The sequence below is a fragment of the Malurus melanocephalus genome, unplaced genomic scaffold (assembly GCF_030028575.1).
Source record: "Malurus melanocephalus ecotype Western Australia unplaced genomic scaffold, MMel_1.1 scaffold_225, whole genome shotgun sequence".
Lineage (NCBI taxonomy): Eukaryota > Metazoa > Chordata > Aves > Passeriformes > Maluridae > Malurus > Malurus melanocephalus.
In genome coordinates, this window is record NW_026623457.1 from 415,574 (window position 1) to 430,777 (window position 15,204).

Below are 15,204 nucleotides of genomic sequence, written 5' to 3' on the forward strand. Positions count from 1 at the left end.
TTTACCTGCAAAGATACTAGTTGTACAAATAAATAAACTGATTCATCAAGTATTTCATTATATTTTTTGAAGTAGCAATTGCTTGTGACATGATAAAGTTTACATTATTGTCACTTTTGAGACTTCTTTGCAAAAAAAAAGATGCTTCTCTCTATGAGTTGTAGGTACTTTAGAAGTAAAATCCCACTATTAGTAAAATCTGCTATTTTGAAGGACTTCTGAAAACTCCTTTATAARTACTTTTTTTCAAGGGAATTGTCCTGAAATAAAGCATTAAAAATCTCTTAAAACAGCAAAAGGCCTCACTAACCAAAGCTGTGAATTTGTTACAGAGCTTGTAGCTCTCTTTGCAGTGTGGCGATCAGGGAGAGCTATTGGACATGGTTCCTACTGCTATCCATTGAAGTATWAATTATGGTGGTCAAATTTTAGTCTCTAATCTAGTGCTTAGTGTTACTTTCCAACCTGAATGGCTCATCACCATTCAGAAGCTGAAATTGTCAATGCCAGCAGTTAAAGCTAGAAAAAAAATACAAGACAGCTGCAAAGAGTTGAGTGTGAAATTTTCTGTGTCCCAGTCAAGAGGCTGAGCACTTCCAGCGAGAGTGGTCCCAGCTGGTAGGTTCTGCATGCTAGGACTGTTYCCTGGGAATGTGTCAAACCAGGTACACGTATTATCTGTAACAGAAGGCATTTTTCTTAAAGCATTTCATTTATAGCAGGTACTGTTTTCATCTTTTTGTAGTTGAGTCGCATTAATTTACTTTTTTTTTTTTGAATGAATGAGCCAGATAAGAAAGTGGCAAACAGAAAACTAAGCTAGTTTTTTTGTTGTTGTTCAAGGTGTTGTTACTGTGAAAACTTTTTAAAGCCAAGCCAATACCTGTCTTTAACAGTTGTTAAATTTTCTCATTGTTCTATTCAAAATGTGAATTCCACTAAGGTTACTAAAACTGTGAGGCTGTGCTTCCCTTAACACACACTTTCTGTATTTCAGAAACCGAAGTAACAGGGCACACCACAAATATTACTAATCTCCCTCCTGAAGTAATGGTGACCATTTTCAGTTACCTTAACCCCCAAGAGTTATGTCAGTGTAGTCAAGTAAGCACTGAATGGTCACAGTTGGCTAAAACTGGATCTCTGTGGAAACATCTTTACCCTGTTCGCTGGGCCAGAGGTAAGTTACATTTAGTTCCTTTGAAAGCACATCGATTACCAGAATTTTTGAGCTTATTAAAAAGAATGTTTTAATATAGGCTGTCATATACAGTGAGCCTGACAGCTGAGCATGTGGGGTGTACCTTTGTGACAAGGATAGTGTCCTGGAACTTGGTTAAATATTAAAAATCCCTGAAACATGCTTCCATCCTGTAGAATTAAGAAACTARAAGTTGACTTGGTTGAAACTCATGRGKAGAYTTTGTRTCCAAACCATTACCTAGTTTTGCTGAGGTAAAAGCCCCCTTTTTTGCTTGTATTTTTTGCTAATATTATGTTCACTAATAAAACACCTGTATTATTTAAGAATCTAAGACATTTTGAATTATAAATGCTGCTGTTACACCTGTATCAGTAGAATTTTCTTAGGCTAGTAGGTAGAAATAAAATGCATTACTATGGAAAGGAAGTTTACAATAAGTGGAGTTCTAATGTTTCCTCACAATCTAATCTTTATATTCAAGCTTCAAAGAAAACTTTGAATGACTGTTTAGTTTTGTATTTAGTATTGATTCTGTACGTGTATTAGCTTCTGCTGTAGTAAGTGGTTTTTTATAACTTCTTTTCCCTCAGACTCTCCTGTTAATTAGAATTTCCTWTTGAGAAGTGTGACCTTTGCAAAAGTACCTGTTCACATAGACAGAATACTCTGTATTCCAGTGAGGCRGGTTACAAGTCATCAGAATGTATTTGTAGCTTTATGTCCATATTTATGTGAGTGTTGAGGAATCACTGGAGTACGGCACTGCAGGCTTCACAATGCTGCCATGTCAGTGTAGTTTAGTAAAAGGAGAAAGTCGGTGCTATTTAATAAGTATTTTGTATGCCTTTTAAGATTTTAAGAGAGAAAGCTGTGTTTATGTGACTTAGCTTTTGAGMTATATAAAAACTAAAAATTTCTTTCTGGCCAAACCTCTGTGGCTTCTAAAATTTGTACAAGGCAGGGAGGAATTAAATAACTCTTTGGTCTAAATCTTTTTTGGTTTGTTTGGGTAAATCTTCCTGAAAACAATAGTTTGGTTCCTGAGCTTCCAAAAACTGAGTGGAGAGGCTTCAAAGTTCAAATTCATAAATTTTCTTTTGAAATGTGTTTGTCYTCATAATTCAGTGTCGCACACATAAAAACACACACACACACAAATGCACAAAAAAGATAATTGGCAAGTGCCTAAAATGAGTACTTCYACACCTGGTTTGACACAACAGGAAGCTGGATGATGACGTATTGTTTGTACTGCTATAGTTGTTTGTGCAGTAATGCTCTAAACTGAGTGGAAGCTTCTCAGATTTGCTGCAACAGTGAGGGGAAGAGAGCTGTAGTTTTATGTAGGCTTAGTTAAGTTTTTAACTCTGTTTTCCCCTCCTAGTATGCATAAGACTTCTGAAGCTTCTTATGTAATAATGAAGATGGGTTAAAAACGACGAGAAATGTTACCAAAATCTTTCACTTCACTGTTGACGATAAATTAGGATTTGATTTTCATTGTGTTATTCATATTAAAAAAAATGTGTTCTTTTAGATGCCTACTACTCAACAGGAGTTGGTCTTGCTTTAGGAAAAGTAGGGTTCCCCTCTTACGAGGTAGCAGAATAAGGTKGTTTGTTTTTCAACATGTCCTGAGCCCAGCACTGCAATCTACCCAACCTTGAAATAAATTAATGCCTGTTCAGTAACCTTCCAAGAGAGGGGGTGCTAAAACAGCAGAGTTGTTGCTGATCTTCATGTTCATCCAGATGTTCTAAGAAGTGATTGTGTATTGAGTTATGTGTGTGACTTGTGTTATCAAGTATTGTGTAGCTGTTTTAAGTAGGGTACTTACAGAATTTGATTTTTGTCRTCTTGGGGTTGTCATGTGCAGGAGGAAAAGAGAGCTGTCTTCAACCAAATGTTACACTAAAAGCTGATGGCTAATTTATTTACCAGAAAGAGCCTGAGCACCTAGACAGTCCAAATATTCTATGATTGTTTCTGTTATATTTGGGATCATATTGATCCCTACTAAGCAAATAAGCAAATAAGGAGAGCAGGCATGTCTCAGAATGGCATAATAGGCGGTGAGTTCTGGGATGGTACTGAAACTGTTCGAGGAATCCTTTGAACTTTTAAAATAAACATCAAACAAAGAATTAGGTTAAGGTTTTGTCCAGTTGAGATGAATCCAAAATTCATTTATGTCTCTTAAGTCAGGTCACAGTATACTGAAAAGTTAGCAGTTTGCTGCTGCAATGAGAAATTTCTATTAACTTTATTTCCTTCTTTTGTTGGGGSGTGGGGGTGAGTAGGTGATTGGTATAGTGGTCCTGCAGCAGATACTGAGACTGAACCTGATGAGGAGTGGGTGAAAAATAGACAAGATGAAAGTCGTGCTTTCCAGGAATGGGATGAAGATGCTGACATAGATGAGTCTGGTAGGTAGAATTGATTTTGGTAAATCATTTTGTTTCCTGAAGATGACATAGCCATGAGAAACAAGCTGAGTGGAAAAAAAAGGGGATGGAGATTGGCGGAAAGAAGCAGGCATCTGATTTTTATGACTGGAATTAATTTTTCTAGGAAAGAGTAAACAAGCAAGCAGGTAGAAGTGTTATGGGGACGTGTCTATTTTTTTTGGTAAAAGCTAGGCTTCATCTCTTCAGGTAGTTTGAATGAATCATCTTGCATCCTGATGCATGCACTCTAGGCTTGATTGGAAATTTGTGTTGAGCTGTTAAATCACGTGTATATATATTTGTGAAGTGCCTTGTGAGATAATGCTTTGATATCTAAAGCAAGTTGGTGGAAACAGCTGCCCTGGGCAGCCCTGAGCAGTATATAATCTGTAGKAAATATTTCTCCAAGTCCTTTAATGATAATTTTTTTAAGAAGTTTTTACTTGTCATTGGCCTTAAGCTCATGAGTACTGTCAGAAGGACAAACACATATTTTTTAAATATGAAGCTTGAGCATTTCACTAAGCTAGTATTCAGAAAAAGTTTGATGTAAGGTACTTTCTGAAACCTGTGCCTTGTTAACCTTTCTTTAGATTCCCAATAACTTGTTGGATATAAGATGGTACTGTGAATTTCAAATGACTCAAAGCATACTTTAAGTCTTTCATTATCGGTTTATTTTGCAGAAGAAGCAGCTGAAGATTCACTTGCCATTAATATAGCACAAATGGAAAAACGTTTACTTCATGGCCTAATTCATCATGTCCTCCCACTTGTAGGCTCCTCAGTAAAGACACTGGTATTGGCCTACAGTTCTGCAGTGTCCAGCAAAATGGTGTGTAATTTGAAACTTGCATTTAATAACTGTGGCTATGCAGTCTTYAGTTAATAACTGACATGTTTGTGTAGTGTAAGTGGGTTGCAATCCAAAGGATTGTTAATTTGTAGTGTTGTCTCTAGACACTGTGCAGCCTTACTGGCTTGAATCTTTACTGATGATTTTCCTTTTGTTTTTCAGGTTAGACAGATCTTGGAGCTTTGYCCCAACTTGGAATATTTGGATCTCACTCAAACCGATATTTCAGACTCTGTATTTGAAAGGTTAGATAATTGTTGTTTCCTTTAAACAAAAAAACATAATCCAGCTTTTTTTGCGGGGAGGGAACATTCAAACATGTCTTAGTCTATTGCCAAAAAAAGAAAGAAATAGAGAAATCAAATTCAGACTTCCCATGTGCCTTGTGAGTAAGAACTAAAGCAGTGTAACAAATYATTGAAATACCAAGTGAAACATGTAACTTCATAGTGGCCCTTTAAAATTCTCTGTTCACTGTTGCATGCTTTTTACCTAKCAGTGTATAGCTATCCATAACAATAGTTGTGTTTTGCTCTAGTGTTAACAACTTGTCCATAGATTTTTGTGGAGTTGCTCAGTTAAGAAAGTTCTCTTGGTCTGCTACAGCTGGTAGGGTGTGCAGTACTGCTATTTCAGGCACTCAAATCAAATGGTAGGCAAAGGTGTAAGGCTTAGCTATATTGCCTGTGTATTCCTGAGTTTTACTGAGGCCTYCAGGAATGTCGTTGATGTCAATGGATTGGTGTGTGGATGTAGAGCCTGCACCAGTGTCTCTTACTGTGGTATTGAAACTCAGTGGGTATTTCAGTGTCCTGCATTTACATCATGTAGTGCTCTCAGGTGGTGTGAACACCACAGAAAATCTTGCCAGCCTGGATGCTGGTAGCAGCACTCTGCAGCTTGTGCAAGAACTTTCATTTGAAATAGAAGCATTATATTTCCAGGGCTCACAAATCAGTCTTTCAGAGCTCTTGTCAATATCTACTAAAATTTRCCTTATTTGCCACTCCTCATTTATCTGTATTTACAACATTCCCAATTTGTAACTCAGAAAATGAGTTTAGCTTACTCTAAATATAAATAATCATTTACAGAGAGTAAATGATAACAGCATTAACTGTTGATAGCTAAAGATCAGTATACTTTCATGGCTAATAATGTAAAAATGTTACTGTAGATAAAATTTCTATTTCACTTGATAAAGATAAGGCTGAGGGAGTAAGCTTTTGTTAAAATGAAAATCGGATTTCTAATTAATGATGGGATAATTACTATTGTGCACAGGATCTGTTTCAGGAATCCAASTAGTATTTCTGAAAGAAATGGGAAGGGACAGGAGTACATATGATCTAAGTACACCGGCATTTCAGTMTGTGTAAACTGCCAAGCTTGAGAAACTCAAAATATTAGAAATTACAGCTRTTACAAGACTTCAAACTAATTAGTGAATCTCAGATGTATTTTTTTGGGGGGGTGGGTGTCGGTAAAATTTGCTAGTTCAGTATTATCAGTTGTTTAAGAAGTTAACTGTGATATTTAGTAATTCAGAGGTCTTTTGGTAGCTTCTGTTGAGTGTAATGCAGCTGCTTTTTGAAATTGTTATGTATGTATTTGGTGCTTGCAGTCTGATCTATTATTGAGACATCTGTTCAGTGTATCGCAAATTTGGACTTAAACTTTTAAGTCTGTATATAGAGAAATACAAATTATTACTGAATCGTGATTGATTTCACATTTCTCTAGACAAGTTTTCTAGGCATATGTACAGCACTTGGAGTATCAAATCTAGTCTGGGCTAGCTTCTTGGAATATTATGTGAATTAATACAAGTATTTTACTTGTGAAATGTTCTTCCGTGTATTTAACCTTAACAGCTATTTCTGAGCAAAAACTAAAAGATCTCATCCACCAACAAACCAAACGCTTTTTTTCCCTCCCGATTTCAGCTGGTCTTCAGTTGGATATTGTCAAAATCTACGYCACCTTGATCTGTCTGGATGTGAAAAAATTACAGATGTGGCTATAGAGAGGATTTCCAGAGCACTGGGTATCATATCAGCTCATCACACCAGAGGTATTCTGAAAAGCTGCAGAAACAGGAATGCTAAGACTTTGTGGAAAAACAGAGAGCTTACTCTGCAGTCSAACCAGAAATATAATTGTTTGCATGAAATCAGCAATGAAAACCTCATTCAGGGAGGAAATGGTGAGCAACACTGGACTAAACCTGAYGGCTCAGAAAACTTCAATTCTGCTTATGTGTGGATGCTAGATGCAGATGACTTAGCTGACATTGAAGATGCTGCAGAGTGGAGACACAGAAATGTTGAGGGATTTTGTTTTATGGAACCAACATCCCATATTAATTGTTCTGCATTGTGCTACAGTAGAGACATTTATGGGTTAAGGACTAGAGGGTGGCAGCAGCACTGTGCTTCTACTGACTTGATTTACTGCGGTCACTCRTTTTGTTGTGCTGGGACTGCACTAAGAACTATTCGAGCACTTCCAGAGTCCTCTGCACTGTGTAAAAAACCAATAAGGACTAAGCAGTCAGAGAAAAAAGACTTTGCATACTCTGGGAGTGAAAAAACAGATGAAGAGACTGCACGAGTTCTTCAGTTTCTCAGTCTGTCAGGATGTTACCAGATAACAGACCGTGCTCTCAGGTGAGGAGACATTTTCAAGCTATTTTACTGCGGGGTGTTTTTTCTGTTTTAATTGTTGGGCTGTTCTGGAATGAATTCTGCCTCATTTCAGTAGAAACATTTTTATTGAAGAAACTGTGAAGTTTTAAGTGGTCTTTGCTTCTTAAATAGTTATAGTACTAGACTTGAAAACATCTTCCAGMTTTTCTTTTGGAGATAACAATAAATCTTTTATATCTGTCTTCTGAGGTCAAGTGTTTTTGTGAATTTGTTGTACTAGACAGCATTAATGCTTTTAGATTTGATCTTTAGTGATTTCTTGTTAAGAAATTGTGTTGATTCATCAATTCTTTCATTATGCCCATCAATATGCTTGAAACTTTGTAAAACTGGAGTACATCTTGTTTAACCTATCAGGAGGACATAATTTMTGGACAGGCTGAATCAATGGGCTGAGGTAAATTGTCTGTTCTATAAGAYGAAGTGCCAGGYCCTGCCCTTGGCTCACAACAATCCCAGGCAGTGCCACAGGCTGGGGACAGAGTGGCTGGAAAGTYGCCTGGTAGAAAAGGRCCTGCAGGTGCCCATTGACAGCAGCWGAACACGAGCCAGCTGTGCCCAGGTGATCAAGAAGGCAAGTGRCACYTGGACTGTATCAGTCATGGTGTGGCCAGCAGGACCAGGGCAGYGATTGTACCCCTGTACTGGGCACTGGTGAGGTCACACCTCAAATCCTSTGTTCAGTTTTGGGCCCCTCATTGCAATAAAGAYATTGAGGGGCTGGTGTGAGTCCAGAGAAGGGCAGTGGAGCTGGTGAAGGCTCTGGAACACAGATCTGATAAGGAGTGGCTGAGAGAGCTGTGTTGCTCAGCCTGTAGAAGAGTAATCTYAGGGGAGATCTTACCGCTCTTTATAATCCCCTGAAAGGAGGCTGTAGCCAGGTGGGGGTCACTGTCTTCTCTCAAGTAACAAGAGGAAATGGCCTCAAGTTRYACCAGAGGATGTTTAGATTGGCCATTAGGAAAAATTTCTTCACTGAAAGGGTTCTCAAGCATTGGAAGAGTCTGCCATGGGAAGTKGTTGAGTACCTGGAGCTGTGTGACACTTAGTGGCATAGTTTAGTGGTGGATTTGGCAGTGCTGGGTCAACAGTTGGATGTGATTATCTTCTGTATGTGCAGAATGTGTTACATAAGACCTCATAAAACAATTAAAGGAGGAGAAAAAAATGTTTGACTTWAACATTGAAATGGCTTCAAGAGTTACAGAATTTTGTTTGCTCTTTTCCACTGATACTTTGTATTGTCAGAAAAATGTAATGAATGYTTCATACTGAAAATGGGATGAGGCTGAGGTACTTGCAGCCTCCTGTGCAGGTGTGCTGCAGTACTTGGGGCTAATTTAAGATTTTTGGAGTAGGAAGATTTCCTGCATACATGTACTGTTTACTGTAGTGAACTGAGGAATAGGGTGAGGTGCTGCTGGCATTGATTTCACTCTCCTGAGATTTTGTCCCCATTTGATGTTCAGCAGTACCAGCTGCTCAGATGTCTTCTGCAGTGGTTCTTCTGACACTTTCACTCCCCCAGTGTTACACTTCCCYGGGGTATGCTTCAAATATCTGGACTTCGTGTTGGAGCTTGTTTCTCTTTGAKTGTTGCTGTGGACTTGCCCTGACGAGTTTTGTTAGGTGCTGATTAGGTTGTGTATATTTTCCATGTCACTGGTCTGGTTTTTCATGACTCAGTAATCTGGGAGCAAAGGGAGGTTTGGTCACTGAGTCATGGCARGGATTTAATTACGTTGATGGTTTCCCATTGGTGCTTTTTGGGTAAAAGTGTTTATGGGCTGAGAGTGTGTTGCAATAAGTGGTTCTTGTAGTCACAGGAATACTTGGAGTCCTTGAGGAAAGACAGAGAAACCTCCTAATAGAAACACACACCAGGTCATTTTGTAAAAGCTGTGACCTGATAGCTGGTTTTGTGGCCAACAGTTCTGCTTCTGCCTGCTGACAGGAGAAACAGACAAACAGAGAAATGATGCTCTGAAGGCATCTTCAGTTTTATGTTCTGGCTTGAATCTGCAGTTTGGTGATTCAGGCCTGGTGGTTTTTTTCAGGTGAGTGAGCTTGTTTCTGCTTGAACTTGGGCTGGCTGCTCTGTGAGCTCGCAGAGAAGTGAAAAGGGTCCTGTGGAGTAATTGCCCAGGGGCTGTATGTCCATGTGCCTGTTGCATCAGCATCCAAATTCTCTTACAACTCAGAGGAAAGCTAGAGAATTCCATTTGAATAGTAAGATGGTGTGTTGGGCAAAGAGAAGCTCTGCTGTCGGTCCTAGAAAAACACAAATTTGGATTCCAAACTAGGTTTAACAAAAAAGTCAAATTTCAGGTTGCATAATGCACCAAACTTGGGAGTGTCATGGTTTTAGTGTGAGATCAGGAATATATATCACCTTAGAAGTGCTGCCAAAATCAGTGGTATTTTGAAGAARACTRGCTTGGTAGTTGGTTGAAATAGTTRGTTATCTCTGGYGTCATTCAWTAAAAAAGGGGTTTCCCACTCAAATCTGTCTGCAGGAACTGTTTATGTAGAAATCAGTTCATTTTTCAGGTCTCTGTGTGRCTTCAGGGGTGATCTCCCTTTAAAAGAGGGAATAGAACTGCCAGGTTTAAAACTGTGGTTTATAAGAGGTGTGTTTTTCATGTGAGGTGCAGTAAGTCTGTGACTGTGTAGGACACTTGTCAGCACCGTGCTGTGTGGGCTCCTAACGCATCTCTTCTGTGTGTCCACAGGGCATTGACTCTGGGAGGAGGACTGCCACATCTGGAACACCTGAACCTCTCRGGCTGTCTCACTGTAACTGGTGCAGGCCTGCAGGAGTTAGTTGCTGCATGCCCCTCTCTAAAAGATGAACACTTTTACTACTGTGACAACATTAACGGTAATGTCTTTTTATGAAGATGTGACACTGTTCTGGGGAGTAATTTTTGGCGTCAGGACACTTTTTAAAAGAAAAAGAACCATCAACCCCCCCACTTTTTTTTACTGGCTGTRTAGCACAGAGTTTCACAGATCAATTACAAAATGATAACTGTTAAATCAGTTTTTCCTCATTTTTGGTGGATTTTTTTGGTTTGACACTGCTACAGTTCTGTATTACGTAGGAAAATATTTTTAGTGCCTGTATCTCTTAACTTAGTTTAGCATAACCAGTAGGGGGTAGAAAGTAAGTCTCTATATAGCTGCTAATACACACTTGCCCTGTCCATGTCTCCACTGTAAACCATGCAGTTRTAGGGTTTCTGTATGGTCATGACCTCAGACAGAGGCTTCATTAGGTTTGTACCAAAGCAGGGATTTTTAGGAAACTAATGGTGTGTATTTTGCCATGCAGACCTCCCAAACTGCGTTAGTTTGGTGTAGGATATTTTTGATCCTACCATCACCTGTCCCTATGGAAAATGTAATTCAGTTTTTCTTCTGGTTTGGCTTGAGTCAGTAACTTAGGGATRTTCTAAACTGCAGAAGGAACTGGATAAATACATAAAATCTGCTCATAATGCAAGTCTTTTCAGTGTTCACTGCACTGGAATTCAGTCTATAAGGTTARGTCCAGTAAGCATTAGAGATGGGAAATATGGTGTAACTTGTATCCTGTGTGTGAATTTAAAACAGGTAAGTGCAACAGGAGGAAAAAGAGGATAATAACTGAGTTCACAGGATTGTACAAGCGAATTGTGTATAAAATAAAATTGTGTTACCTGGTAGTTTGTGGTGTCTAGCTGAATAATTTGCATCCATGTTGAGATGCAGCCCCAGCCAGGGTACCGGATGCCAGAGGTTTGGTACTGCAAGTAAATCTGTATTGCTATTTGAGTGTTCAGTCCATTGAAATTGATACAAGATTATGCACTTGCATTGGATTGTAATATTAGAAGTGAAAGTATTGAGTCATATTTTGTTTCCATAGTTTTTGCACTTTATGCACTTTTTTTATCCTGACTCCTTTTTTTTTTCTTTTGAGACACTTGCTTTTTCTCACTTCCTTCCATTCAGTCTAGACTACAGTGCTTAAAAATCTGTTTTCTGTTGTCTTTCATTTCTACCTGAAAATTGTAAGGTTCCRTTTTTAAAATCCTTCACTGACTCTTCCCTGCATTATGTTGAGTTTATAGATGTCTTCAAATCCCAAATAGAAGCCTTTTCCTTTTACATCCGATTGCTTGCTATTTTCCCTCTGTTTATACTTCTGTCAGTGACACCAGAGGTAATTTCTCCTCAGACATTTCTGTTTTTCATCTTGTCCCTATAATATACACCATGACATCTTTGTATTAGTTTAGAACGCCCAAATCTGTGTGTCAGTCCACCACTTAAAAGCTTGGCTGTTTTATAGTATCCYCAAGAAATCATTTAAATTTAAACAGAATATTTTTTAATTATTCTGTAAAGTTGTTCTGATCCTCTTCCTGTTYATTTCCTTCCTTTTACTGCCTGCTGGAATCTGGGAGCCTATAAGCTCTGCTTGGTTCTCTAAAGCATCATGCATACCTTTGGATCAACAGTTAYCAATTTCTCTCCTGTAGAGAGAAATGCACAGGACAGTGAGGCTAAATGGTCTGGCTTTTTACATCTTTTGAGAAATAGGATCATCTCAGAAATTTATGGCTGTTTTCTTTAAAAATGAATTTGATAAAAAGTTAATAGGATATCCTTAGAAAAATTCTGAAGTGGAAAATAGGCTTTACAAATGAATCCCCTGCAGTTTTATCTGGGTTCTGATCCTTGTATTTTCAATCAAATGTCATTTTGATAGGGCTGTTCAGTGTGAAACTGATGCCTTATTCCATTCTGTGGGCAGCAGGATTCCTACAGCCRCTGTTTCTGTGTCGTTTGGCATTTCTGAAGTAATTAAGGAAAGCAATAGTTGTTTAATTTAAATCAATCCATATTTGAAGCTGATTGTTTATTTGCACATTTATAGATTGTATTGCTAACTGCTGCAAGAAGTTTGCTGCTCTGTAAACATGTAGAGAATAATTTCATCATTTTCTTTGCCCACCAGCTTATCAATGATTTTTTTCGGGGAAGGAGGTGTRTTCTGGGATCATGTTGGAAAACCTGTCGGTCTTGCAGGAAAAAAATGGAGCCAACAGCATGGAATTTAGCCATCTATGAGTAATAAAGATGACTTTGTCATCTGGTAATGAACAAGGGCTTTACTTTTACCTGCAGCTTATTTTCTGATTTTTTTTTTCTGACAACACTGGGCCTGATGAGACCCCTTGCACACAACCCAGCTTCTTTGGAATTTCTTTGTGGAGGGCTCGATACACATGTTTAGTAGGCACATTGATTGCAATTTTTTATTTTCAGCAGGTGCTGGTCTAACCATAGGCTGCYCTCTCTTTTTAGAAGAACAAAACTAGAAAGGTAGAGCAGCTGTGGTGAGGTAGTTGGGTCTGAGTCTGACTGCTGTTGCACACCAGTAACATGGTACAGTTTTATGACCAGACCATGAAATTTGCACACAGATCTGCTTTCTGTTTTCTGTTAGTTTGACTTCAATTTTTGATTTGCATACTAATGTTTAGGACCTGTTATGTTTTTCACAATGGTGGAGATTTGGAGTTAAGATAAGCCTCAGATGCAGCTGGAAACAAGTCTGTCAATATCTATCCCTTCTAATGGCTGATTTCGTTTGTCTAAAACAGATTTGGTTGTGGAYCACACTCAACTCGGCGAGAAGAGTTTAATGTTTGAGTTACATCTTGCCRCTGAGTTTTTATTTTCCTAAGGCTGTTTTGTCCAGTGGTGTCYGTTCTTCTGACTGTATTCCCAGTTTCAAAGCCTGGAATGCTTTCAGCACTTCGGGATTAGAAAAATGGGGCTCCCTAATTTCTGCAGCACTAGCACTTTGCAGCATTTCAATATGATTCTGTTTCTAGAGCTTTTTAATTATGTAGTCCTCAGGTGCTGTAATTAAAGAAATAGGGCATTAATGAAATAAAGGGATTCTAATGATTCACTCTTCTGGCATTTAGAATGTCATTGGTCATAGTTGGTCTGTCTTTCAGCAGTGGAGCCAGACTTTGCAAGTTCTTTTAAGATCTGTGGACTACTGCATGCAGACTTATGTKGGAACACAGTCTCAGTCTAAGTTCTACAGATTACCAATGTACTTACAAATGTCTGAAAGGATATGATATGGTGGTGACAGCTAGTTGCCCTGGCAGGAATGGTTCTTTTACCATGGTCTTGGCCTGTGTTTTTATGTATTCTTGGTGGAATGCCAAACTTCTTTCTAAGGAATTTTGGCTAACTTTTGTTCTGCTAGTACAGTCAACAAAATGGAGTAATCAAATGGCCCTGGTCCTCTCTTACATTACCAAATGTGCTTAGATGTTCATCACAAGTAAACAGACCTCACCTCTATTCTGAGTCMCCTAAGCATCTGAGTAATCAGATATGCATGTAAAGAGCATTACAATAATCCTGTTTAGAAGTAACTAAACCAGTAACGTAGACTGTGGCAGGTTAGATGAGAATCTGATTAACTTTGCTTTCCCAGGTGAACCCAAAACACATTTTAATTTAGCACTTCACTGCTAGCACTTASTAAACCTTCACAGTCAGAGGACTCCTTGTGAAATATGATTCTCTGGGTAATCTGCTGCATGTGCAGTTCCTTACCCACACTTTCATCACATGTTGTTTTAAAAGACTACGTTTTGGGCTCCTTGTTAAATCCAGCAGTGATGGTATCTGGCTCATCCCTGTCAAGATATTTTATTACATGAGCGGGAACCTGACACTGCAGACAGCCGGTGATTTCCTCCTCTACTTGCCCATTGAAACTGTTACAAGTTCAGTCAAAATCATCCTCAAAACATGTGCAGTGTGTGAAATTGCTGTGTGGAGCAGTGTCCTAGATACACAATGCATTGCTAGCTGGCCTAAAAGCAATAATAGGCAAAATAAAGATGGGAGATACTGAAAGCAGCTGCAAAGAAAGGTGGTGGAAGACCCATACCTGGACATATCTGGGGTCAGGCTGAAAGGGGCTCTGAGCAACCTCATGTAGTTGGAGATGTCCCTGATTATTGCAAGGAGTTTGGAACTAGATGACCTTTAAAGGTCCCTTCCAACCCCAACCATTCTGTGATTCTATGGAGGTGATTCATCCCYACTGTTAGGTTGAAATGATTGCCACACTGGACAATGTGAACAGAATACATGCAATTACCATATTCCTTAACCTAATGCATCCGTGAGGTGAGAAGAATTGGAGACCTCATGTACAGAGTCCAATGAAACAGAAGACAGAGGTTTTTTTGGTTTTTTTTGACAGAGGTTAAAGAGGTCATTTGAACTTGAAAACAAAGTCTAGTCCAAATGAGGTAGTAGMAAAGACTGGAGAAATCAGAGGTTATGAAGCCAGAGAGATGTAACCAAGGGTCAGTGGTAGTAAATAAGGCAGGGAAACAAAACCTRTGTCTGGTTATCAGAAGCAAGGGTATTTGGATTTTGCTGTCTGTATCAAATGTTAAAAGAGCAAACTAAGGAGCACTAGGGCTTTTTTAGAGGAGATAAATGACCTGMGATGGAGGAGATCAACTGACATGTCAGACCATAAATAACTCAAAACCAAATACCTTACTGTTAAAGCAACCATTAACGACTCTTACTAACTACCTTGTTATAATAAGAGCATAAAATACCCTYCAAATTATGGGAATTGCCTGTATATGCTAAGAAAGAATCAAGTTGAACCCTGAATATTTCATTTTATCAGAATTCTTTATCACAGGCTATAAAGGAAAGTTAGTGATGGTATGAGGGTTGGACATGGGTAAAGAAATCCAGCGTGGGAATAAGGGTGAAATTTCCCTTCACCCTGAAATTCCTACTGTCATTGTAAGTCAGTGGCTAATAATTTGGGAAATGAACAAATAAGCTTTTCAGATGATCCAATTTACTTAGAAGTATCCAAGTTTTTGAGATATTAAGTTACTGTAAGAGTGGTTTAAATTTAAAGACTGAGAGCTA

The 15,204-nt window shown here is 38.6% G+C and overlaps 1 protein-coding gene across 1 annotated transcript in view; it reads left to right on the forward strand.

The window, feature by feature from the left end:
- Positions 1-15,204, forward strand: part of FBXL5 (F-box and leucine rich repeat protein 5) — a 34,694-nt gene that overhangs the window by 16,314 nt on the left and 3,176 nt on the right. The window contains exons 5-10 of the mRNA XM_057374450.1: positions 998-1,180; positions 3,505-3,630; positions 4,338-4,486; positions 4,670-4,752; positions 6,454-7,176; positions 9,948-10,096. Coding sequence (XP_057230433.1) covers positions 998-1,180; positions 3,505-3,630; positions 4,338-4,486; positions 4,670-4,752; positions 6,454-7,176; positions 9,948-10,096 — 1,413 coding nt within the window. The remainder of the gene's footprint in view (positions 1-997; positions 1,181-3,504; positions 3,631-4,337; positions 4,487-4,669; positions 4,753-6,453; positions 7,177-9,947; positions 10,097-15,204) is intronic.